The sequence below is a fragment of the Xenia sp. Carnegie-2017 genome, unplaced genomic scaffold (assembly GCF_021976095.1).
Source record: "Xenia sp. Carnegie-2017 unplaced genomic scaffold, XeniaSp_v1 HiC_scaffold_20, whole genome shotgun sequence".
NCBI lineage: Eukaryota > Metazoa > Cnidaria > Anthozoa > Malacalcyonacea > Xeniidae > Xenia > Xenia sp. Carnegie-2017.
The window spans coordinates 6,547,842-6,574,378 of NW_025813483.1; the positions used below are offsets into that span (position 1 = coordinate 6,547,842).

Genomic DNA, 26,537 nt, shown 5'->3' on the forward strand with positions numbered 1-26,537 from the left:
TTACTCTAACAGTGAACACAGTGCAGCACCGAAGTGAGCCGTTTTTACTCTAACAGTGAACACAGTGCAGCACCGAAGTGAGCCCGTTTTTTTACTCTAACAGTGAACACAATGCAGTACCGAAGTGAGCCCGTTTTTACTCTAACAGTGAACACAGTGCAGCACCGAAGTGAGCCCGTTTTTTTACTCTAACAGTGAACACAGTGCAGTAACGAAGTGAGCCCGTTTTTTTACTCTAACAGTGAACACAATGCAGCACCGAAGTGAGCCGTTTTTTACTCTAACAGTGAACACAGTGCAGCACCAGTGAGCCGTTTTTACTCTAACAGTGAACACAATGCAGTACCGAAGTGAGCTGTTTTTTTACTCTAACAGTGAACACAATACAGTACCGAAGTGAGCCCGTTTTTTTACTCTAACAGTGAACACAATGCAGTACCGAAGTGAGCCCGTTCTTTTACTCTAACAATGCAAATATTTTTCATTCAGTCACTGGAAAGACAACGAATTGAATTGATTTTCATAAAAAACAAATATAAATTCGCATCGTCGGAGTGAAAGATCAGGCTGGCTTCGCCAATCAATCATTAATAGTGAACGCTTACACGAAGTAATGAGTGTATGATGTATGATTGTAGCAAAAATCCAGCAATAACTAAATATTTTATACTTGATAGCTGATGTTGTTGGACAAACAAAGTTGTGCGCGTTTGATGAAGGTCTAAAGAGAACTAGTTACTTCCATTGAAGGACAAACAGCGTCAATGTCCGACATTATACTCTACTTTGAGTAATGTTTTCGTAGGGAGAACGCACTTGTTTAGCAAAATCAATTGTCACTTTAATAACATCAGTTGGAGGGGGAGGGATATATCCCACTTTAGTACACATTGTTAATTTACATGGATAAGAAGCAATTTGTTTGAGTTTCTTTCTGACAGTAGCGTATTGTGTAACACACTATTTATGTTTATCATCGGTTAACACTCCAGTTGAATAGGTATGCAAGTTCATCGGGTTATAAAGACAGTTTCTACTTACAACATCATCTGTGTCTGCAACACAAACAGCAAGTGTGAGGAAGATATTGCTAAAATTGAGCATTCCCTGTTCCGATAATTCTTCCATCCTCTTTTTGTGGAATTTTGTGTAGAATCTAGGAAAATACAATGTACTATAATGTACAACTATACTGACAGAGGGAACTTGAAAGCACCTACGGGAGAAAGGAGAAGGTATATATTACATTGTTATATAGGTGCTGCGTGTGTTAAACGTGATTGGCCCGTTCGTAATCACATGACTTAAATGCAATGTTTCTCACAAGAGAAACAGTGAATATCAATTCAATTCGTCAAAAATATTCATCCAAAAATATTCAGAAAACACTGTGAATTAGTCGACAAACATGCCGTGGTCATCCTTACAGCATTTTGGAAAGAAATTTCTCTGGACGTATGTGCCCCGAAAGTCGTTCATTTTATTGAAAAACTGTCGAATTCTATGATCTTTGTTTCCATGTAACAAAACACTAAGTGTACGCTCGCTCGGGAAACAGTTAGTTTTATTTTCCCGCTAGTCTCCTCATTCAACATTGAGACTCTTGGAAAATAAAACTAACTATTTACATTGTGAGCAATAAGGGGATTTTCTTACCGTCCTTTAAGTTGCTTCCATATTTGTACAGTTCCAGCGTTTTTCAATTTTCTCAAATGCAACGAAAGAATTCGCAGAAATAAATCAAAACTCGTATCATTGTCGTCACTGAAACAGAATTCAAGGAGATTTTTGTCAACTTAAACGGAGAATCAATAAATAAGACGAGGCACAAGAAACAAAAATTCTGCTAGTTAAATTATGTTTCCATTGAGCACCACTTTTAAAATGACAGTGAGCTTTCTAAAACAGTTTATGCATGTCTCTCTTCATTCGTGAGCTATTGAAGTTTTTGTAATTCAATTTACATAACTTGTGACGTCATATATTGCATATTGAGTCGCGGCAATGTTTCAAATATTCTTCAGTTACCAGAAAACTTTAGGTTAAAACTATTAAGCAGCATTTCATACCTAATATTTGTAGCTCTCACAATGCAATGTGACGTCACAAGTTAGATATGACGTCACAAGTTAGATGAACCGGAAATAAAAAAAACTCTATATCTCGAGAATTAAAAGTGACATGCGTGAACTGGTCAAGAAACTCCATTGTCATTTTATAAGTATTTTTTTAATGAAGCATAACTTAAATGGAGAAATTTTCATTTCATAGGCACTTAAAGACTAGACCAGCTTAGATCTCAGAGTCCTCTTACCAAATCAAGGGATCGTTGCATCTGTTTATCATCTGCTCAAACCACAGACTTGCTGGCGTACCTCTGTGAAAGAAAGAGTTTGTGGCAACCGTATGCTTTACCGCCTTCGGCGTGCGCACTTCGACGGAATTAAAAAACAGGAAGTGACTGTTTTGAGAGCTTCGGAAGGATGTAGGTGAAGACCCGAGTAAGGCTGCTACGCATATATTTTTGTGTTTCCCAACTGTAAAAACTGTGCATTTCCATGAAATTAAATGACTTTCTGAAATTTACATACTGGCACGATTCTATTCAATTTTATCGGGCCCAATTCACTTCTGATGGATTGAACTCAGTGCAAACATTCAAAAACATTATCCGTGTTTTCCATTGAACTAAAATACATGGAACGCTACCTGAAGCAAATCTTACCCCAGACACGCGAGATTTTACCCCAGACACGCGTGTGTAGTATTTCGGGACTCTCTCGCGGAGTAATAATTGATTGACTACACACGCGTGTCTGAGGTAAAATCACGGCTTCAAAAAATTATTAGGGTTTTGTATTACAGGTAGCGTTCCATGTATTTTACTTCAATGGTGTTTTCTTGCCACAAGAGTACTTTCGACACTCCATTTATTCCGACACTTGTTTTCTCCTCCCCCCCTCCCCAAAGGTTGAAAAATCAGTGGCGTACGTTTGATCTTGCTATGTAAATATTTCTGTGTTCACTTACTTTAAAAGCAATATATTTCTATAGAAATAAATAATGAGAAATATCTGAAATTTACATAGCACGACCAAAACCTGCGGGATGATTACTCCACTGTGAGCAACTTGACGTGTACATACAAGAATCATTGCTGGGTCCCCGAACAAGTTCTACAAGCATCATTTGTTCGTGTAATGTTTAAATTGTTACCTTGTGCAGGCTCCAGTTTGAATCTTTTGACTTGGTAAATAAAACATATCATTCTACAGGAATGTCAGAGAAAAAATATAAGTTGCCCCAAAAATTGATCTCGCTTTCTATTTGGAGAGAGGACAGCGGGCTCATAATTAGTTGTACATGCAAAATACAGCATAATTATTGTTAGGAGAGACGACAGGCTCATAATATATATTTGTAGATGTTAAATGTACTCAGTGACATAGACAGCATGTAAATTTGTTCCTGCTGTGTAAATAATTTGGTGTTCACTTGTTGTGAAAAAAACAGATTTCTAAAGAAATATAAAATCCCAATGATGTGAGCGGAAACACAAATTCGCAGGCTGACTACGTCACTGACTGCGCTATATAGTCCCATTGTACAGCAGCTCACCATTTTCTTGTGAAAATAGTCCCACAAAAGAATTATGACATCGTTGTTAGGATGCCAATGTTGCAGAATCTTCAAACAGCAACTTAAATAACATCGAGAAAGATCTTCTGAGACTGTGTGAGAGTCCTAAAGTAGACAAAATTTCTGAGACTGTGTGAGAGTCCTAAAGTAGACAAAATTTCTGAGACTGTGTGAGAGTCCTAAAGTAGACAAACTGTAATTAAATCAATAATTTTAGATTTATGTTTAGACCATGTAAATTTTAATGACAAAGTTTCATAGCGCATGCAAACTTTTACAGATTTGCTGGGCCAAAGTAAAAAGACAGATTTTGGAAGGAAATTAAAAATACATGTTTGCTAACGTTAATCGTCCAGGTCGGAAGCGTGGGTTGAAAGTGTGTACAGGAAGAGATGGAAGGTGGGTGGGTTAAAAATATTATTTAGGAGAATGAAAACAATTGATCGAGAAAGGTTCCTTTAATATTTCGAGTAACTTTAAAGACAGGCACTTAATGCTGCAATGGTAACAAAGGCTCAAATTTTACCAAAGCACACGAGCTATCACAACTCATCACAATTACCTTAGTAAGAAATGACTGACGTAATAAATCTTGAAGGAAAATACCATTACCGGAGACATTCGCCTGTGTAAAGAAGCGAGAGAAGTAGATTACATAAAAGAGAGGCTTACGCCTGGTTTCATAAGTAAATCATACTTCAAATTAGAGCATTCTTAGATTTAATAATCCTCTAACATAATAATCCTCGTATTTTCACTGATATATCATAGATTTTCTAAGATGCTAAGCGTCGGAGTTATCTATATCCTAGATTACCCAAAATGATAAATCTTAGGAGAAGTTCTACTTCTAAATTTTCCACGTTAATCCTTGGATTGAGTTTCGTACAGCGAGTTACGGATTAATCTTCTGAAAAGTTCTACTTCTAAATTTTCCAAGTTAATCATTGGATTGAGTTTCGTACTGCAGTTTGCACAGATGCCGAGAAACATGAATTTTATGTTATAATTAAAACAGATAATGTTATAACAATAAAACGTTTTTGTGGAGCACAACATAAGGCATTACACGAAACAATACGCTCCTAGATGACACACAAACATCATCCAAGAGACGCAGAACCACTGACTTTAAAATTTTTAACAAAATGAAAGATACAAACTTGTTGTATCTATGCATTGATGGTGTCCTTAAAGGTAATGCGTCCTATTTTGAAGCTCTCCAAACTCAAAATGGTCATGCTCTTGCCTTTACGGTGGGGGCAGGCAGGTTCAATAAATTGAGAGGAGTGTACTTATATACTTAAACATGCATGATCTGGTTTTTATGTCCTATTGAAATAATAGTGGCTGCGGTTTATGACATTATTTTACTAAAGTGGTTTCAAAATCAGGGTTCAAAATAACGCTGTAAAAATATGTCCAATTTCGTAGGCGATTTTTCTTAACACATTTTGCAAGCTATTTTTGTACTATAGGCCTTTTGAAAAAAGTCGCTAATACGCATGCAGCAGCAACAAAAACGCGGGCACTATTTCAACTTGAAGCGAATTAGGGTTGAAATATTAATAAAGTATGAGATAGTCGATGTCACAATAATATTTAGATGTTTCTTTGCTTTGACATCACAAATCGCCGGCCACGTCCTGAAACAGCCGGCCACGCCCTGAAACAGCCGGCTATCGCCGACAGATATTTTGACCCCTGAAAATTGTTAGGAGTATGCAAATAGACATAACGTGAGCAGAATGGAAACGAAAGTCTTCGTTCTTTGGTAATTTTGTTTTTTAGCTACAAGAAGAAAAATAGCAAGCGGAATTCCGCCAGTGGTCAGCTTATTTTGAAATCCTTTGAAACACGGATAGCCCCCAATTCTCGAACTATCAAAGCCGACTAAGGCAGTGCTTTAACAGTGACTTCGAAAAGACTTCCATAGAAGTTCGAAGGGCATCTCGCGTACCTTTTCTTTTATTAAATATTCTCCATTAACATCGTACCAATAGAGAGGTGCAATATGGACGAATAACCACCAGCAAAATATCAAAGCTTCCTTACGACTTATTTTACTTGAACCTAAATGAAATTTGGGTTTTTAATCAATCGTGTATTTAGTAGTAAGGGTACCTGTGCACAAGAAAGTTTACTATGAATAAAAGAGATCAAAGACATTTGATATATCCGAGAAATCTAAATACACCCAAGAATATAATTATGAATACGAGAAATTTCAAGTGCAGATTTTAAGTAGAAATCTATCAAAAATATGGCGGCATTTTCAAAATGCATTTACAGTTGGCCTCTTACGTAACTGATATTCTTACTGAAATTCATATCGAACACGACAAGATGGGTAATGTTTGTAAATGTAGATCGTCCAGGTTGGTATAGTCCTGAGAAGGACTGTTTTGTTGTTGTTGTTGTTGTTTTTTTGTTTTGTTTTGTTTTGTTGTTTAGTCAACAACAACAAAAACAGTCCTTCTCAGGACTCGACCAACCAGGACGATCTACATTTACAAACATATAAGGATACTCCCGGGTTCAAACCATTTACTTTAAGATGGGTAATGTTCATTCACTAACTATTTAAGAACCATTTTTTACAAGCACGTTATGATTGATACAAACAACTTTCTACGATGCCTCCCTTTTTCAATGTTCCATCGACCCCCTGCCATTATACTCGATATCACATTATTAATTAGCAATGATCGATGAAATTATTTCTATAGAAACTAATCCCGTTGATCTGCTTAATGTAAGATATTGATGCAACATTGAAGTGCCGATATCAGGGTTAGAAAAACGACTTCTTCAGATAGTTGAATTAATTTTAAGAACGTTTGCAATATATTTTATAGCACAGAAATGTTATTTTGTTAAGCCTTTGGGGCTCGAAGTAGGTGCCTTGGCGCCAGAGGTAAAGTACAAAGAACAAACGCTTTGAAGATATAGCAGCTTCATGGTACAGCTTTACAGAAAACAAGAAACGTTTAAAAAGTAGAACTATTTAGGCGCTATTCCCCACTAAAAATTCAATAATATTATGCTTGTCTACACTTTACGAAGCGAGCATGTTCTCATATGAACGTCACTTCCGGCGGTGAGTACATCCACTTCTGGATAACGTATTCGACCAATGAAATATATTGCAAATATTCTTAAAATAAATTTAACTGTATAAAGAAGATGCATCCCTGACCCTGATATGGGCACTTTAAGCTCTCAATTACGATTGCACGTACCATTGTGAAAAATATTTTCCACCCCAGTTTCATCCAGTATCAACTCGTTCAAAATGAGCGTTAGAGAAGACCAAAAACTCTAGAAGAAAACGGCGATAACATTAATAGCATCTTAAAAAATAAAAACAACAAAACACGTACGTGTGCTGATTGGTCTTAGTTGAGTTGGCATTAGCATATGCAAATCGATTTAAGCTCAATCAATTCAATGGAGAATTTGCAAATCAATCATGAATGCATGCATGATGAAATTAAAACATTTTTAAATTCTATCTGTTTTGCATTGTTATTTTACAAAAGAATCAAGAGAGGTTTTTCGTGTTTGCACTGGCTTATGCATACCCAAGACGTTTTTGAGAATTTGTTTTGATTTAATTTCGAGTGCTCACAAAGGTCTCTTCGGTTTACATTAGTCTGTGCAAACATAGTAAAAATGTTATTTCACAAAAAGTTGCTACACACATCATTTGCTGGCACGGATGAACTAGTGAATGAAGTATAGTTCACAGATTAATATATTTCCAAACACTGCAGACGCAAATATAATTTTCTTTGGAAATTTGTTACCAACGTTATCAAATTGCTGTAAATTACAATCTATATTTGTCGTTAACTAAATAAATTCATAAGGACACTGATATGATGCTGGAAAAGCATCATATCTCGAGGGGAGGGTGGAAGGGAGGTAGGCAAAGAAACGTGCTGTAGAAAACAACATCCGACATGGAAAGAAAATATGACTCAACAAATGACTCCATCAGCAAAAAATTGGAAAAATTTGAAGACCATTTAGAAATATTTTTACGTGAAGTTTTTTCTAATGTGGCGTGTATTTTTAAATTACGATACAAAATTTAGAATATCCAGCACAGTCTTATTTGCTGAAGCCTAAGTGAATCTTCAACATCTACCTTTACATTAAACTCTCCAGCTTTATCTGTACATGGCATTGAACACTTTTTACGTTTAACAAAAACTACGTACCTTTATTTCATGTTTTCCTGATATAAAGTCCAAGGTTTGAATCAATAGAACCCACAGTTCTTTTACACAAGCACAGAGAAACGGTGTAGTATTTAACAAGGCACTAGGCACCATACCCTAAACGTACCACAAGAAACAATAATTCTTTTACAGACGCACAGAGAAACGGTGTGGTGTTCACTAGCGTAGCCAGCCCGACTCTTTACATCCGCCATACAAATATTTTTTTGTTCACTGATCGTGAGATCAATAGATTTCCAATGAAATGAATAATGACAATCTTTCAGAATTCTAAAAAAAGGAGTAAATCCGCAGGCTCGCTAAGCTACTGGTAGTGTTAAACAAGGCGCTAAGCACCAAACCCTAAATGTACCAAGGGAAACCATAGTTCTTTTACATACGTACAGTGGAATGGTGCGGTACTTAACAAGGCACTAGGCACCAAACGACACCAAACCCCAAATGTATCAAGAGAACCCATAGTTCCTTAACATTATCATAGCAATTCAGCCATAAGAAGGGTTAGTCGAAAGGAGATTTCCGGCTGATACCACACGCGCAGCACAAAAATAAAGCAATACCTTGTGAATATGTGTTGCTATGTGGATGAGATCATTAAGCAAGTCCGTTGTTTTCTCCTCTATGTCATGAAGTTGAATTGTACTCGGTTCACCTAAGACGAAAATAACATGTATTTGTTGAGGGTATTGTCGGAGGGAGAGGGCGGTGGGATTCACCCCAGTTTTTCTAGCACCATCACCCCCTACAACAATTGAAAATGACGCTGGTTTTGTGTTTGTAACCATTTGCATAAATTAAAAGGTAGAAAATTATAGGCAAAATATTATATACAAATCACATGAAATATTCTAAGCTAGATAACTGCACAGTAAGACCAAGAATGCAACTGATAACTTCAACATGCAAGGGATTGAGCCCGAGACAAACACGATCTAGCACACCGACACGCTTCTTCACTGTTCAGAGAAGCATAGATGGGTCCGGCCCGGGCATCCGTTCATTTTGAATTTATAAAACAAAAACTAGTGAAAATGATCCAATAACGAATGACTTTATGGTAGATAAAATATGTGACTGATGGGGATAAAATATGCCTGGGAGGAATAGTAAGGAAGCTGGAAGTAGAATAGGTGACTATATGTGATGCGCGAGGATGGCAGCAAGAAGGATTAAGTACATTAAGTTATTGTAGGTGATGCGCAGGGGGGATAGAAAGGAAGCTGAAGTACAATAGGTGACTATATGCAATGCACGAGGATAGCAGCAAGAAGGATGAAGTAAATAAAAGTTAATATAGTTGATGCGCAAGGGGAGTAGAAAGGGTGAAAGTACAATAGGTGACTGGGAATGATGCTCGGGTGATACATTGGCAAATTGGGAAACGAGGCTACCTTCAAGTGAATAGAGTTTCCATAAAATCTCGATGAAACACCACTTTGTTTCGAGGTGTAAATGAAGCAAATGCGATGATGGCGAAAGCCTTTTTTCCACGTTCGACTCATCAAATTTCAGAAAACAACCATTTGGCAGGTCGGAAACAGGACCCATAAATAACCATGCACTATCCAAATCTTTTTGCAATGATTTGGAAAACGTCGCAAAGGTCTCCATCGTCGTTGAATGACTACACAAAAAATATTGACTCAAAATGAAACTGATATCTTGCATATCGAGGGTTGGATGAAAGAAGATTTTTCCAAAATAAAAATGCCCTTTTTTCTTTTATCAATAACGATGTAGATAATATATAAGAATGACTGATGAAGACTTGAATCAATATCATGCCAATGATACAGATAATGTATAAGAATATACAGCAGGGCCATTTCGCTGTGCAACTGGCTGCTGCATATTTAATTTGTTTACTGGCTGCCATTTGCCATATCGTCAATCCTATTGGTCACACAATGCAATTTACTGGCTGCCAATATGGTAATCACATGCTTTACAAGATATGCGTAACACGAAAAAATTCAATGGAGTGGCCCTACTGTATGTTCTATATACTGTGTAAGAGTGACTGATGAAGACTTGGGGTTTGCTCAAAGGAGTTGGCATTATCTATAATCGGGGGGGAGGCTCATATTCATATTTGCATGTTATAAATTAGCAGAAAACAATGCATTTCAAATAAATTAGCAGAAAACAATGCATTTCAAATAAATTAGCAGAAAACAATGCATTTCAAATAAATTAGCAGAAAACAATGCATTTCAAATAAATTAGCAGAAAACCATGCATTTCAAATAAATCAGCAGAAAACAATGCATTTTAAATAAATTAGCAGAAAACAACGCATTTCAAAGGAGCTCAATTCGGCACATCCTGCATATATGAATATGAGACCTCCCAACTATCGATAGCACTACTGGTCGATACCATAGAGAAGAACGCAAGACTAAATTTGAGATATTTCTTCAAACACTGGACCAAAATCAATTAGATTGAACATTTACCTGTTGAGAAATGCGTCGATATACCAAAAGAAATGGCTGCATTGCTCCCTGATATTTGAATAAAACCACGACGTATCTGACAACGACAACAATAAAGTATAGAACCATGACGTAATTAACAATGATAACAATAGAATCATGACGTATTTAACGATAACAACATCTGACGTATACTGAAAAGATTTACCACGCACAAAATTGAGCCCGTAAAACTACCGGTACAAGGTTTGTCAGTAAAATAAGTGCAAGCCGCGTGTATGTTATATTTCTTGGCCTTAAAGTCCCGGTAGAAAATATGTCAGTTATAGGTGACCAGAGAAAAAGGAACTGCTTGATTTGAAAAAGTTTTTGTTTGCAATTCCCTAGAACATTGAAAATGGCAATGAGAAAATGAGGGGGGGGGGTGTGAATAAAGGTAATTCCAACCAGGGGCTTGGGAAGCCGTGGGTGCCAGTGCACCCACAACTTTTAGAGTGTGGATGTTCTATATAGGAAGGACACCCACAAGTTTAGCTTCTTGGATGAAAATATATGACATGTTGCGCGCTGAGTTTTTGCAAGCACACTGAAGTTCCTAATTAAGGAACAGGCACCAGCAAGCTGGAAATTTCAAATGGCTTGAGCATTGCTGATATATGCAAATAAATTCTATGTAATGCATTTTGGACAATTTTTGTAATATATGCCGAAAAAGGAAGAAAAAACTATCAAAAATAACTAATATGAAGCAGTTTCATTACTATTCTAAGTTTCTCGCATTATCATATTGCGAACATAGAACATCCACAACTTTTGAAAGCTTCCAAAGCCTCGGACTCCAACAATGATTTGTTCCATCCAAAGATGGCTACTGCGGGCATTAAAATTAGCTACGGAGCTTTAACCCTTAAGGGGAATGGCCGCATGTTGAAAACAACATATGATCTCAAGGTGTTATCTGTCATCTTTAGTCAATGACAACATGTGGGTGGTGTACCTTCCCACGGTCAATCCAGTTTTGTTACGGTCAGAAAACTGTGACAAGGACACCTTGCTTCAGTACTCTTGTAAATTTGTTCTTTTAATTTTCTCATTGTGGATAGCAATTGCAATTGTATATTCCACAAGATTGTTGATTAATACTTCATGTAAGACATATGACAGAGCTTCGACTGTAGATACAATAGATCAAATTTACAGAATAATACATGAACAGGGCTCTTCAATTGAGAGACTGCTGACCCATAACATAACTGGACTGTCTGTGGTATGTTAAGGACAGCCAACCACAAATCTAATCATTGCAAACAGCAAAAATCATCATTACTTCCTGATTGTGCAATATATCTTGAAAAACATTGTTCGTTGTCTTGATTTTCACACTCAAATACTTTTTGTCTGAAATAAATTGAAAGAGGTCACACAGAAACAGATTTTTATTTGTGACACTGATGCAAGCAAGTAGAGTACTAAATTTTCTCCACAACAATCACATCAAATAACATCTCACTCACCTACCTGAAGGCATAAAACAGGTTCTCTCTCTGTTGCATGAGAGCACTGCCAGAAGCATAATCAAAATCAAACAGTTTGATCCTTGGCTTCTCTAACAAATCTTGATTACATGTTGCTTGCTTTTGCAACAGCCTATGTAGTAAATATTTCAATTTGCCTTTTCCACTTCCTTATACTTAACCCGCTTGCACAAGGATTGGAATAGTGGAAAAAGGCAACAGATTAGAGTAGAAAAACAGGAAATCATTACAAAAAAAAGTTACATTAACAGGTGAAAAAATTGCCATAAAACTCCATCCTTGCAAAGAAAAAACAACATGTTGGTAGAGTTACCAAAAAAACTTTACAAACCCAGCTTTAAAAAGTCAACTTCTTCGTAAACAAATAGTACCCTTATCTGACAAGTATAAATTTTCCAGGTAGGGGTAGTACGAATACGAAATGTTAAGGTAGTTGCAAAATACACCTGAAATAAGGAAGGATTTAGTGACTTTCATCTTAGTGGAGCAGCGCACACCGTACTTACACACCTCCCCCCCTTTATGCTGAAGGGGCAATAAAACAGAACTAACAACCAATTAAGACAGAGCACAAATTATACTTTCATTACAATACTCCCAATTCATTTGATGGACAATCTTTACTGGCACATATAAACCCACCTTCCCACAATTCAAACGATATATGGATTACCTTGTTAGGGAACCATGATAAATAAAGCCACCTCTTAGTCTGTCACGTGACTTTATTGATATTGCAAGACAACAATGCAATGCAGGAACGGCACCTTAAAAAGTGCGAGAACACTTTACCTTTCCATTTCGCCATAGAAAATACTTCATTCAATTAAATTCCCATCATACACAGGAAGATCGCCGGCGTATCAAAGATTATCGGCAAATTCCATATTTAAGTTGAGAGACAAACTGAACTTAATCACTTAAAACTCGCTTTTAACACCGCATACCATATTCATCAATATCCTTCCTTCGTTGTGGATAGATTTCTTCGGCAAAACCATCTTCATCAACAAGACATTCTTCCCATTTGCGTTGAACCTCTATCAATGGCGGCGTTATGGAGCCACTATCACTAAGATCATCGCCCGTAGACATTACATTAGTAACTCCAAACACACACGGTCATTTCCTACCTACCGCTTTCAGATAGGGTCTTGCTTAAGCAAGTTCAAATCATAAAGTCACCCTTTCACATGTGAATTGAAGACCTGGTCATTGTGGTAGACCTTTGTCACCAAATGGTCAACAATAACCAATTTTCCCGCCAAATAGCCACGTCTCGGGTGCGCAGGAGCCTCAGCGCATCATCCTTGCGCACTCTCATAGCTGAAAAATCTTGTGTACAACTTCAGTTTCTCGATTCTTGAAATCAAACTACGTCTCCTTCACTAACACGCCATTATAAATCCAATACAGAACCCGAAAACCCAGAAAAATTACGACAGTTGGAATCGTGTTTGATGAATCTTTATTATAAAACATATATACACAAGTTGTTCCTACCTTACACTAATGACTCCATATAATCGAATTTTCTCTAGTTTCTTTTGCACTCCAAAGCGCATCTAAAAAAGATTCACTCATAAATGCAAATACAGTTTCATCAGAACGTGAGCACAACTTCACTAACTTTTCACTTGTAAATATGATTGGTTGTAGGAGCGTCTTATATCTTATACTTTCGTATAAATCATTTTTACTAAAAACAGACTGGACTGCCCAAGGGGCAACTCGTGAAACAACATAATTTCACTGAACAGAAGACAGTTTGCATTCATTAAGCCGAACAGCAACTAAAATTTTAAGCTGCCCACTCGATACGACCATTTTTAATGTCATGGTATATTTGAAGAACTATTCATTCTTTCAAGTCCATCCACCTAGCTCCTAAAAACATCAATAAGGATATGCTTACACGTACTTACGCATTCAATTTAAGATTGATTTATTTTTCTGGTTTTAATAATGTTTTTCAAGCTTGAGTTTGACCGCGACTATATTCCATGTTTTTGCATTGAAAATCGATTTAAATGTAGCAAAATTTATCAATTTCGCAGTTCATTTGTATAATTTTATACAGTTTTAGTTTTCCACATTTTTTGTACATTTGTTCGCAGCAAATTTTGCTCATTCTAAAAGATTGAATAGTGCAATGGCTTGCAAAGAAAGACGTCACAATTTCTTTTGGTTTATGAACAAGCAATTGGCATATTTTGATTAGAATTGTAAAGAAGACGAGAAACACAATCAACAAGATAGAAAGTTTCCGAGAATTTCATTTTGCTAAAATTGAGCAGAAAAGAAGCGCAAAACATTTTCATTTTTGACAAACTGACATCATGACTAAAATACGATCTTTATATTTCTATAAATGAAAAAGCAAAAAAAAGTAGGATTATCACGAGAGGATAATAAATGAAATTGAAAGTTTTTGGACACAAAAATCATAGAACAATTTTGTTCATATGCGTCTGTCAAACAATGTGCAGAAATATTTTCTTTTCTTCTTGGAAAAGTCAAACTGACGTCTACGATGTCTTAGTTTACTGATCTTAGTCCAGCCTGAAGTACATTGAAAACCATGTTTCTTGGTTAAAACAACAAAACTCTTCATGACTTCTTTTTAAAGTAAGCTTAGTTGCCGCAGAAATTTACACAATTCTGAAATGGTGCGTCTCGTAAACAATATCTCGCAGAAATGAAAAAATCTCAAGCCAGAAATATGAAAATTTCAGAAATAAAAATGCGTTAAAAAACTCTCAGCTCCATTGCTGATAAGAGGAATCTTGGTACCATTGATTATTCTGGTCGTAACCATTACCACCATACCCTTGGTTCTCTTGTTTCAACGGTTGTTGGGCGATTGGCTGAGTTCCAGGTTGGTTAAAGCGTCTTTTTGGTTCGGGATAGCTGACCGTACCTACACCACCGGGATCATTTTCGTATTTCCTTTTTGGTGCGACAGCTCCTGGTCCAGGACCACCACCACGAGCGCCTCCTCTAGGACCTTGACCCCCTCTACCACCGGAGCCTCCACGTGGGCCAGACGCACCTCGACCACCTCGAGCACCAGGTTGTCCACCACCAGGTTGTCCACCACGAGGTGCCCACCATTTGGTCCACCTCCACACCTCCCCACCATACCCACCTCCTCCATAACCACCACCATAGCTTCCACCATACCCATCATCATAACCACCACCATATCCTCCATATCCATCGTCATAGCCACCACCATATCCCCAACCATAACTATCATCATAACCACCTCCATAACCACCTCCATAACCGCCACCGTATCCACTATCATATCCACCACCATAACTGTCATAGCCACCATAACCCTGACCATATCCTCCACCATAGCCTTCATTATACGAGCCACCGTAGTTACCACCACCACCTCTGGGAGGACCACCACGTCCACGACCACGAGGTCCACCTCTACCTCTCATACCACCACGTCCACGACCTCTACTCATATCACCACCACCAAATGATTGTTTATCGGGGGCATTCAGGGCACCAAAACCAGATTGTCCGTGACGTTTTTCTTTGTTCACCTGTGGCTTTGCTAACGACACTTCTATGGCCAAACCATCCACATTTTTTCCATTTAAACCTTCTATGGCATTCACGGCCGATTCTCGTTCTTTAAAATTGATGAATGCGTAACTCTTGAGCTTTTTAACCTTCTCAACTTCACCATACTCGCTGAACATATTTTGAAGTGTTTCCTCTGACGTATTTGGTGAAACATTTCGCACGTGAAGAACACGAACCTGTAAAATTGTAAACACACATGTTGAACTGGAAAGAGGGAGAAACATTTAAGATTACGTTTAAAATACTCCGGATTGGTCTGAAAACGGTGGAAAAAAGAACAGAACCGGGTTGTGTTTGTACTGCACCGGAGGGGAATTGTTTGATAACGTCACTTTTTCCCGAGCGAAACGACCACACTTTCTAAACGTAATGGAACGAAAACGGAGCGCTACGCAGCCTTCTGTAAACAGCTAACCGTTAATATTTCGCTACACTTTAGATACCAGTTCTCTTCAATTCGTACCGCGTTGTGGCGCATTATTGAAAATGGTGATCATTTTATGTTTTGGAAAGCTTTTAATGACAGATTCCGTTGTAATTTTTACAAATAAACGTTTTTATGACCTATGGCTAGAGATATAAACGTATAGCAATGTGCAACACCCTTATCATGCTGTCAACGCCAACGAAATATTGCTTCATCCTTTTTATAGTGTGGTGAACTACAACCAAACAACTAAACATCAATATACAATCTACCAGGATTGGCAAGAGTTGGGGGGGTGGGGGTGTGGATTTTGCTCCTATGGTAAAAAGGGCAATGCACATTGCAAAAACAACGTAAAATCAAGCAAGGCACCTATAAGAAATGCTAGTGTTGGTGGAAGGGCCATATGCAGTTTTTGAAAAGGTTTTTAACTCCTTTTTAGATAAATGTTCAAAGTACGATCGACAATCGACATAATCTTTTGACTTCCAAGTAGTGTGACGACAATGGCATTTTTTTTACCGGATCTGCTCGAATGAGCCGAATTCAATATTGCTCTGAATTTTACAACTCCATAAAGCAAGAGGGAGAGTGCGAGCTCATCAGACCAATTGCGGTAAAAATATTTGCATCTATGTTCGCACTACTTCTAAGATATACTGGTATTGTTTGGTATGATGAACTTTTTCATCTCTTTACAAGCAAAATCACGAAGCCATAGAAAACTGGAAAAATATTTGACCTTATTCAACATAATTTCTCATGGCAACCGTGTCTGTTAAAATATTTGGCCTAGAAAAATGATTAACACTTATTGGATGAGGTTGCGCATGATATCAAGAATTATTCAGATCGACGTCAATGTTATCTGCCAAAAGGAAGCTGAGTATTCACTTCAACTAACTGAAATATTACTAATACTGATCAATGTAAAGCATTTCAAGCTTTTGCTAATTTGTCTTTGTCAAACGGTATTTTCAGGTACTTCTCGTTTAAATATGCAGTAAATAGATTCAAACCAAGCTTCATCGCTTTTTTAGGGTTTTCTACATCCTTTTTACTCAAAAGCTTTCGCTTATCGTTTTTATAAACTGTGTCAAACCTCGCTTTTATTTCAATTTTTCAAAACCGGCTTTTAATGGCGTCAATCAAAGTAGAAACAATTATTGGTAGATATGACGTAATAACGGATATCGAGAATTATTAGTAAAATTGACGTTACAATTACAGATATCGAGAAATTCGCAGGTAGTTGACCAATCACAGCCGACACTGTTTACATAGTGAGTAATAATTGACCTTATTCAACGCAATTTCTCACGGCAACTCTTTCTATTACATCTTTCCCAGTTACCTTTGACATTGTTTCCGAATCCGGTTCTTCAATAGGGTCGGCCCAGTCCACAGTTGGCACAATGTGTCCCCAAACTTTGATTCGTCCACTCATGAGTCTCCTTCTTGCTTGGGCGGCAGCCTTGTGCGTGTCGTACTCCAGGAAGGCAAAACCTCGATTCTTGTATTTATCTTCGGCAGACATATAAACGATAACATCTTTAAGATTATCGGTATGCTGACGGAACTCCTCCAAAATGTCATTTTTCGTCTTCGTTTTTGGAATGGACCCGACAAAAAGTCTGTCGTTGGCAATAGAGATACAAACGCCCAAACGACGACTCTTTCGTATCTCTTGATTGTCGAGACTCTTACACGCGTTCAGAGCGGCATCGCGGTCGGCAAAAGTACAAAACGCGTATCCTTTGTTCTGACCAGTATGGGGATCCATCATTAACCGGAAGTCATAGATTCGTCCGAACTGTTCAAAAGGCGGCACGAGTTCGTCTTCGTACATGTCACGTGGTATTTTACCAACAAACACTTGGCAGCAGCCCTGTATAATCATGGAAGATAATTGTTAGTCAAACAAGGCTATTTTTGTCCATACATTACTTGTTACCGTTGAAACAGACGAGTTTGGGGGAAGCAATCATTTTTTTACGACGGGGTTTGCAATATTTTGAATATTTTCCCAAAAGAATCGAAATTAAAGTTTGTTTACATAAACTTTTTCGCGAAATACGCAAATTGGAGTTGCCAAGCTCTAAACTTTAAGTTATTTAAACAGTGAAAATGAATTTACGAACGTTTGCAATACAATTGATAGGACGAAAAGTTTATCTTCATAGGTGTTTGTTATCGGAAGTGACGTAATTATTACCTTTCAATATTCTGAATAAAGCTGTTATAGCAAATCTTCTTAAAAAACGCAGTATAAATGTACGATGCCACATAGTTGTATAATTCGACGACATCGTTTGAGCGAATAATCAATGAAAACGTTTTAAAAGTGCGTTTCCTTCTTTCTACGTCACTTTCGGCGCAAAGTCAACTACTTCTAGACTCAAAATGCCCATTAAGATAAAATTTCCGACCAATGAAATACATTGCAAATGTTTCTAAAATTGATTTAATCATTTAAACAAGTTATTTCCCTGAATCTGATGTAGGCACTTTAAATTTATATCATAACAATTATCAAAAAATCTGATGAGTACAAGATTAATTAAACATTTCTTGTCCATCCTGAGGGGAAAATTACATGGCGCAACTGCAGCCCAAGCCTGTTATAATATCCAATCAAAATAGCGTACGCGATGGCATGACAGATATTTCAGCCAGCCCGGCTTGAAATCACAGCATAGTTTCTAGAGGGGTTGGAACCCACCCCTACATAGACATACCCACCCCAAATTGGTAACCTACCCCTACATTTGGGTCCAAAATTTCCTTACCCACCCCTACATACGAGCCGAACAAAAATTCGTTTTCTACGGGAAAGCTGATTTTAAACTTATTTATGGTCTCTCTATGCATACTATATACAACACTGATAAAGTCTATGTATTCACTAATATTGTCAATCAAGCAAGTTCACCAAACTCGCCAATGGCTGATGCAATCAATGGCTGATGCAATAACATGGTGTCAAATTAGGGAGATATTTTTGGTCCCTTATAGGGTAATATGAAGATAGATGATGCAATAACATGGGGGCAAAAATTGAGTGATGTTGAACTTTGAAGTTATTAACTTTTTTTATCATAGATGCATTTCATCTATTTTTTAATTTTTCTAATAGGGAAAATCTCCGAACCCACCCCTACATAGACATACCCACCCCTAGAAATTCAAAAATTTTTCGACCCACCCCTAGAAGGCATTTTTGAAAATACCAAGACCCCCCTAAATTTAGGGGGGGGGTAGAAACTGTGCACAGCTGAAAATATTTACGCGTGTGTAATTGTGCACCTATTGCTTATGATGACGACAACAAATTAACGACAACTGGCGATCATGGCTCGGACGAGCTTCGTAAATTTCAGCGCAGTCTAAACACCGGGCTGAAATTGACCATATAACCACACAAAATTTCAGCCTGGCCAACTGGGTTGAAATGACTCCATGTAATTGGTCCCTAAATGTTTAAAACAATTTTTGCTGGACAAGTCAATTTCCACTTTATAGCATTTGGCAACAGTAAAATTTCAGGAATTTTAGCCAACAACAGCCAATCACAAAAATGCTCAATATATGTATTTGCTTATAGTATTTGCTTATAGTTTATAGCCTAAAAGCCAAGCAAGGGTCATGTGACCACAATTGAAATTTAACCTGACAAATTCCACATTATTTTTGAGATATTACAACACATATACATGATGTTTTCATATAAAGTTTTTTATTGTTGATTAGTCTGACTTCATTTTCCATCTTTTTATCCAGAGTAACAGAGAAAGATAATGTGTACGCCTGGTTATCATACCCAAAATTGCAACTTACGGCAAAGAAACTCAAAAAGATGAAAGTGTATTTAAGTATCGCCCCATATAGAGACTGTTTGCAAATGTCCTGTATCAAATATCTGCCTAGATGCCAATACTTACACATCTTTGATAGTCAAAAAAGTGGTTTATAATTACATTGGTTTATCCAAGATGTTTCGATCAAATTTAAATGACTGGGGTTTTATGACAATCAATATTTCAATTCACCAAAATTATCAATAATCATTTGATAAATTTTGCAATATGGAGTCACTGAAAGCAACTCTTGGGTATTTGAAGTAATTTGATGATTTATTTATTATGTCCAAATATGAAAACATAATTGGCATTTTTAGTCATGTTATATTTCATGTATGTATTCATGAATGAATCCCAGAAGAGCCCAAAATACATGAAGACAATTAAACTGAATGAACTCACAACATTTGGCAATTTTTTTCATCCAAAAAAGGAGCATTCTGCAAGTAAGTCCATTGTTGCCACCTGAACTGCAGACTAGCTAGCATTTCCGAACTATTCAAGGTAAGGGGCTTTATTGAAAAAGCAGGCAGCTATTTACAAAGTGGCAAAGGAAGATTAAAATGTGCAGAATTGTGAAGAGTTTGAAATTTCAGCCTTAAATCTCACCTCAATGTAAAACAACATATTTTTTCAGTGGTACATAACAATGTGCACACATGGCATATTTGCATGTCTGTCCACCATGATGTAGGATTTAAAGATAGTACAATGTAAATTGCTGGGTAAAAATATGCATTCAGAAGTTATTTACTCTGCAATTGACATCTCAATAAAAATTTGCAACACATTCGGCCACGTGACTTGAGAAACCGTTTGATAAAACAAACGGTTTCTCAAGAAGAGACAACTAATTATTTTCTACGGACAAGGAAGTACGGGTAGCGAGTGAACTACTCACGCGGCAAACACAGCTCTCGAATTTCAATTTGTAAATACTTTCGCGTTCTTTCCGATTAAGGTGGTCATACTACACTATCGTAAAGAGTACTCAAAATTTATTTTGTTTACGAAAATCTTACTTACCGATGCTCCTGTTGGCGGTGGCGGTCCATCCCAGCCAGGCGGTGGACCACCGTACTTTCTTTGCCCAACAGTTATATCAAGGCTATAGCCGGTACGATTTAAAAGCTCTTTTATCTTTTCTTCATTTGGTGCACCTTCGACAAGCGGCGCCGTCGCTTCGTTGCTAACATTCATCATTCCATCTTGCACTGGCTTCTCACGATGCGTCTTTATAATTCCACATAGATAGGCACTTTTGTTGTTTATATGAGTTAAATCGCATCCTAAAAATTGGTCCAGTACAGTTAGTGCTCCGTCCTCGGTCAAATCTTTCAAAGCATCGTATGCTCCTTCGTCAAGTTCTTGTGAATCAACTTGACCACTCGAGACTAAAGTATCCAGTTTTTCCGCAACCGAATCTGGAAATGTCCTTCCACGAAATCGATCCATTACGCACTAATGTAATCCTCTAAAGTTGATTTTCTGCACTAATCTTTAATACCGAATAACATAAAAATGATTGTAAAAAGGGAAAGTAATCGCAATGTGAAGGACGCAACCGGCAGCAATTGACAACGTGCGTGTGAATAATCAAAATTCAGTATTAAGGGCGGACGCTCAAAATGAAAGGGCCGAATTTCAACCAATCACATCCCATCAGCTTAGAAATTTAAAGCGCTTAAGCGCTGAAGCCACTGAAGTTTTGTATTTCATTCAATGATTTAATTTTTGGTTTTTTGATAAGACGTATTGCATATTACAAAATTGTAAAGCGTCTATCACTTCAGTTAGCTTAAAGCCTTTGTCAAGTCAGAGGCATTTTCTAGTAAACCGTCCTGGGCTTCGCATTTCGTACAACATACTAAAAGTTGAACTAAGTAAAACCGTCTGAACAAGAGAGTATTATTTCTTCTTTGTCCTCCAGTTTTTAGTTCAGTCCTGAGAAGGAGAGTAGGTGTTAGTAATATACTGAATACATACAAGAATAAACCATATTTCCATCATGCTTTGCAATGCATGGAATTGTTAATTAGATACTAACACAAGACTGACGTAGTGTTCCCCAAAGATATGTATTTAATAAAAAATGAAAACTTGACATCTTAGAAGCGTTTCTCTGCCAAAAGAGACATCAGGCGAGCCCAATGAAATGGCGTGAAGGGCCGTTTTCAAAATAAGGAAAATATAACGCGTGTCATGATTGGTCTATTGCCGAGTTTGCATTATCCTGTACAAACCGATCTGAGCTCAACCAGTGAAACAGAATTGGCAAATCAATAAAAGAAATAAAAGATGATTTTCTCGCATTCACAGGCTTATGAAAATCTCGGAGACATTAGTGGCAAATCTCGAGAAAGGTGCAATAAACCTAAAACTTCAGTCTCTGTCTAGCACTGATCTATTTTCGAGTTCTCTCAAAGGTCTCCTCGGTTTGCATAAGCCTGTGCAAACACAGTAAACATCTTTTTTTCATATGGATGAGTCTACGTGTATTAAATATTTTTTTCAAGACAAATGTCCGAAATAAAGTGAATCGTTTGAACCCGGGAGTATCGTTACATGTTTGTAGATGGAGATCGTGCAGGTAGGTAGAGTCCTGAGAAAGACTGTTGGTATTGATGTTGATGTTGACTGACGTTTCGACAAACTTAGCGGTAGCAGTCAACATAAGCACCAACAGCCAAAATCAACATCAACACCAACCTTAGCATTCAACATCAACACCAACCTTAGCATTCAACATCAACACCAACCTTAGCATTCAACATCAACACCAACCTTAGCATTCAACATCAACACCAACCTTAGCATTCAACATCAACACCAACCTTAGCATTAAACATCAACACCAACCTTAGCATTCAACATCAACACCAACCTTAGCATTCAACATCAACACCAACAGTTCTCAGGACTTAACTAAACTAGACGATCTACATCTACAAACATGTAACCAATGTTTACTTCTTCAATGAAGTCGAAACTGCTTCCCACGACAAATCTATATTTACTATCATTACAAGTATATACAATACACACTATTTTTGCCACATCGGTGGCGTGTTTGAAATGTTTTGTTATGTTGTTAACTCGTCAGGAGGACATTTTGAACATTTCTGCCATGTCCATCGCCTTAATTTGAACCATCATCAAAATAATTTTCTTTATTGCGGATCTAAAATAGCAAATAAGACAATGCAGCAAAATCAACAAATCAGATGGGAAGAGTACAATTTCATAACTCAGGATGGAAGAATTTTGTAGCGTGTCGTTGTTGAATGGAACTACACGAGGAAAAATGATATGCAAATGTACAACGCTGTCAGGAAATGATGTTACAGCTAAGTTCGTAGTGTGGCCAGCTTATATTGCTCTTACAGTGAGTTAATAACCAAAGACGGTCACACCACTCAGCAAATAAGTTGGTTAGGCTACTGATCAAACAAGTTGGTAAGGCCACTGAGCAAATAAGTTGGTAAGGCCACTGAGCAAATAAGTTGGTTAGGCTACTGAGCAAACAAGTTGGTTAGGCAACTGAGAAAATAAGTCGGTTAGGCCACTGAGCAAATAAGTTGGTTAGGCCACTGAGCAAATAAGTTGGTTAGGCCACTGAGCAAACAAGTTGGTAAGGCCACTGAGCAAATAAGTTGGTTAGGCTACTGAGCAAACAAGTTGGTTAGGCAACTGAGCAAATAAGTCGGTTAGGCTACTGAGCAAATAAGTTGGTTAGGCCACTGAGCAAATAAGTTGGTTAGGACACTGAGCAAATAAGTTGGTTAGACCACTGAGCAAATAAGTTGGTTAGATCACTGAGCAAATAAGTTGGAGAAGCGCATGGTTTTAACATACGCCATGTAAACGAAGAGAATGAATTGCTTTATGGAAAGATTCAATTGATGAAGAATTCTGCCAAACGATATTTCAGTCAAATATCGTGTTTTTCAAATTGTTGTTTATCAAAAACAGAAAATAGCTAAATAAACAATCAGATATTAGAATTTCAAATTCAACGACAATAATTGCAAACGATTTACATTACCTAGCTTTTTTCTTTTCTTGGGCAGTGGATCCCTCGGCTTTTAGCTTTATTGAACTAGCCAAGTTTTCAAGATAACGAGAGAAAGATCCCAAGCAATCCACGGTGGTCCTACGCTTTCCCTCGAACCAGTCCCGAGGAAGAACCATGACAATCTAAAATACAACAAAATTAGCGTCACTGAATAGAATTTCAGTGCATTTACTGACGTTGACAATGTATTTGCAGAAACACTTGACGGGCGAAAAGAAATTTAATGTGATCACTCGCTTTTCCACCGTGACCATTTTCAAAGACGACATTTTGGGCAAACTTTTCTATACTAAATTTTCATATATTAAAAAACTTTTATATACAAATGCATTTCTTGATAAAGAGAAGAAAACCAAAGACATTCATGTATTACAATCATTGACCCCAATTATTTGACTAATTTCAACACACCCCCAGACTGTCGGATTACTGTAACGCTACATTTTTGTAACGCCTTTCAGAGACATGTTGTAAAGCCCTCAAAATACTTACTGCCTGACATTTCACTAAATTTTCATAATGCTTTCCCGAGACATGTTATACAGCCTGCAAACTACTTACTACCTGACATTTCACTACATTTTCTTAATGCTTTCCCGAGACATGTTGTAAAGCCTGCAAAATACTTACTGCCTGACATTTCACTACATTTTCATAATGCTTTCCCGAGACATGTGGTAAAGCCTGCAAAATACTTACTGCCTGACATTTCACTACATTTTCATAATCCTTTCCGAGGCATGTTGTACAGCCCGCAAAATACTTACCGCCTGACATTTCACTACATTTTCATAATGCTTTCCCGAGGCATGTTGTAAGGCCAGCAAAAGATATCGATTCAGAACACCATCTACTGCCAATTCTTGCAGTTTTGACGTAGAAATAAGACCATGCCAGAGAAATATGTTACTCAATAACTGAAAAATCGTAATTATTCCCGTTAATGTCGTTATATTATTCATAAAGCTTAGTTCTCATTCATCGCAAAGTGTCGCTAGAATAAGCGACACTCATCGCCTATAGTCGGCGATGGCCGGTACACTCATCGCCTATGGTCGGTGATGGCCGGTACACGAAATTTTTTTCATAAATCTGCGATGATATATTCGTCAAAGCGCTTTGATATTCATAACAAAGAAAAATTGCTCCTTTTAATCTAATGTTGATAATTTCAGTGCAGCTTCGATTGTTTGTAATATAAACTGCCAAAGTAGCCTGACTCAACAGATTCTCGTTCTAAAAGTTTTTTTAAGCAAGCAGCACTCGGAAATGATCGGCGATGATCGCAAAAAACGAACTGTTTTGTTTCTTGCGATCGCAGCGTCGATGTTCGGCGAACGTCACAAAAAATCGTCAACACAATTTTTAATGCGTTCTCACTAATCGTAAGCGCTCGCCAACGTCTTAAAGCTCTATCGTCGACGTTTTGCGATTAATGAGAACGAGGCTTCAATATCACAATCGTAAGTGTGTTGTATTCACTGACCTTCACACAACTCCAAAATTGACGTTCGACAAATATTTCGGCACCAAGAGACTTTTTCTCAAGTAAACTATAGTATATGTATAAAGCTTTGTTAAACATGCAAATGCTTGCGAATTTACACACATAAATTTTAGTAATAAAATGATCAAAAAGCCGACGTATATGAAGTAACACACTCATCTGTGCTTAAATGAAGTAACGTGTGTATCAGATGCATCATGAAATTCATCATTAAAATAAAGAATGATTTCACGTTTTTCCTGACATTACTTTAGCAATACTATTTACCAAACATACAATGTAGCTATGAATACTTGGAGATTGGATATTGCATGAAATCATACAGTACTACTGGGAAGAGTACAATGTGCTACAATTGAGTATCACAGAGTACAAAAGGCAAAAGCAGAGTAAGTCAGAAAACCACATAGTGCTACAACTGAGTAGCACAAAGTACCGTAAAGTACGATAGGGTACCACTGAGTAACACAGAATACAATAGACTACAGCTGAGTACAATGGAGTACAACAGAACAGCACTGAGTATCACAGAGTATAAAAAAGTATAAAAGATTACCATTGACCAAAACATACTACCACAAAGAACAATAGGGTACCCCTGAGTACCACAGAATAGAATAGGCTACAGCTGGGTACAATAGAATACAAAAAATACATAAGAAAACCACTGACCAACACACACTTACCACAGAGCACAATAGGTACCCCTGAGTAACACAGAGTACAATAGACTACAGCTGAGTATTACAGGATACAAAAATTACAACAGAATACCACTGACCAACACACACTACCACAGAGAACAATAGGCTACCCCTGAGTAACAAAGAGTACAATAGACTACAGCTGAGTATCACAGAACACAATAGATTGCCGCTGAGTATCACATACTACAAAAAAGTACAAAAAAGTACAACATGATACCACTGAGTACAACACAGAACCACAGACCACAATTCGGTATCACCGGGGACCATAGAGATACTTGATAAGAATAAAATGGCGAGATACGTCGTTAACCTGGAAGTTCACCTCTACAGGTTGTATAAAAAAACTGAACAGTTAGAAAAACGTCGCTAAAGTGATCAGCGCGCAATATCTGCAAAAACCTTCGTGAAATTAGTTCTATTTGCAATGCTCCATCTGACAGTAAAATTGTCGCAAATAATAAAAAAAATATAAGGTAAAAATTGTGTTACCGAGAAG

The 26,537-nt window shown here is 37.4% G+C and overlaps 3 protein-coding genes across 8 annotated transcripts in view; all 3 read right to left on the reverse strand.

The window, feature by feature from the left end:
- Nucleotides 1–13,243, reverse strand: part of LOC124441433 (protein MMS22-like) — a 36,081-nt gene extending 22,838 nt beyond the window's left edge. For all 4 annotated transcript variants that reach the window (XM_046991904.1, XM_046991906.1, XM_046991905.1 and 1 more), the window contains exons 1-16: nucleotides 12,804–13,243; nucleotides 12,530–12,623; nucleotides 11,840–11,968; nucleotides 11,649–11,719; nucleotides 10,343–10,418; nucleotides 9,278–9,510; nucleotides 8,447–8,538; nucleotides 7,866–7,982; nucleotides 6,882–6,960; nucleotides 5,600–5,712; nucleotides 4,202–4,264; nucleotides 3,619–3,744; nucleotides 3,217–3,269; nucleotides 2,315–2,377; nucleotides 1,657–1,764; nucleotides 1,042–1,156 (exon numbers count right to left, since the gene is read on the reverse strand). In XM_046991904.1, the coding sequence (XP_046847860.1) occupies nucleotides 1,042–1,156; nucleotides 1,657–1,764; nucleotides 2,315–2,377; nucleotides 3,217–3,269; nucleotides 3,619–3,744; nucleotides 4,202–4,264; nucleotides 5,600–5,712; nucleotides 6,882–6,960; nucleotides 7,866–7,982; nucleotides 8,447–8,538; nucleotides 9,278–9,510; nucleotides 10,343–10,418; nucleotides 11,649–11,719; nucleotides 11,840–11,968; nucleotides 12,530–12,623; nucleotides 12,804–12,951 (1,680 nt within the window). In that variant the 5' untranslated portion in view covers nucleotides 12,952–13,243. The remainder of the gene's footprint in view (nucleotides 1–1,041; nucleotides 1,157–1,656; nucleotides 1,765–2,314; nucleotides 2,378–3,216; nucleotides 3,270–3,618; nucleotides 3,745–4,201; nucleotides 4,265–5,599; nucleotides 5,713–6,881; nucleotides 6,961–7,865; nucleotides 7,983–8,446; nucleotides 8,539–9,277; nucleotides 9,511–10,342; nucleotides 10,419–11,648; nucleotides 11,720–11,839; nucleotides 11,969–12,529; nucleotides 12,624–12,803) is intronic.
- A 957-nt stretch (nucleotides 13,244–14,200) lies between these two features.
- On the reverse strand, nucleotides 14,201–21,329 carry LOC124441435 (heterogeneous nuclear ribonucleoprotein R-like). Its single transcript, XM_046991907.1, has 3 exons — nucleotides 20,776–21,329; nucleotides 17,244–17,777; nucleotides 14,201–15,638 (listed from the first exon to the last, which is right to left on the reverse strand). Exons 1-3 carry the CDS (start codon nucleotides 21,202–21,204, stop codon nucleotides 14,616–14,618), a joined length of 1,986 nt encoding a protein of 661 aa, XP_046847863.1. The 5' UTR covers nucleotides 21,205–21,329; the 3' UTR covers nucleotides 14,201–14,615.
- A 1,413-nt stretch (nucleotides 21,330–22,742) lies between these two features.
- The window catches only part of LOC124441230 (CTP synthase 1-like), a 32,562-nt gene continuing 28,767 nt past the window's right edge, over nucleotides 22,743–26,537 (reverse strand). The window contains exons 9-12 of one of the 3 annotated variants that reach the window (XM_046991667.1): nucleotides 25,311–25,377; nucleotides 24,592–24,741; nucleotides 23,795–23,946; nucleotides 22,743–22,930 (exon numbers count right to left, since the gene is read on the reverse strand). In XM_046991667.1, coding sequence (XP_046847623.1) covers nucleotides 22,849–22,930; nucleotides 23,795–23,946; nucleotides 24,592–24,741; nucleotides 25,311–25,377 — 451 coding nt within the window. In that variant the 3' untranslated portion in view covers nucleotides 22,743–22,848. Of the gene's footprint in view, nucleotides 22,931–23,794; nucleotides 23,947–24,316; nucleotides 24,742–25,310; nucleotides 25,378–26,537 lie in introns of those variants that run through there. The other 2 variants (XR_006946916.1, XR_006946917.1) reach the window with 2 other exon arrangements.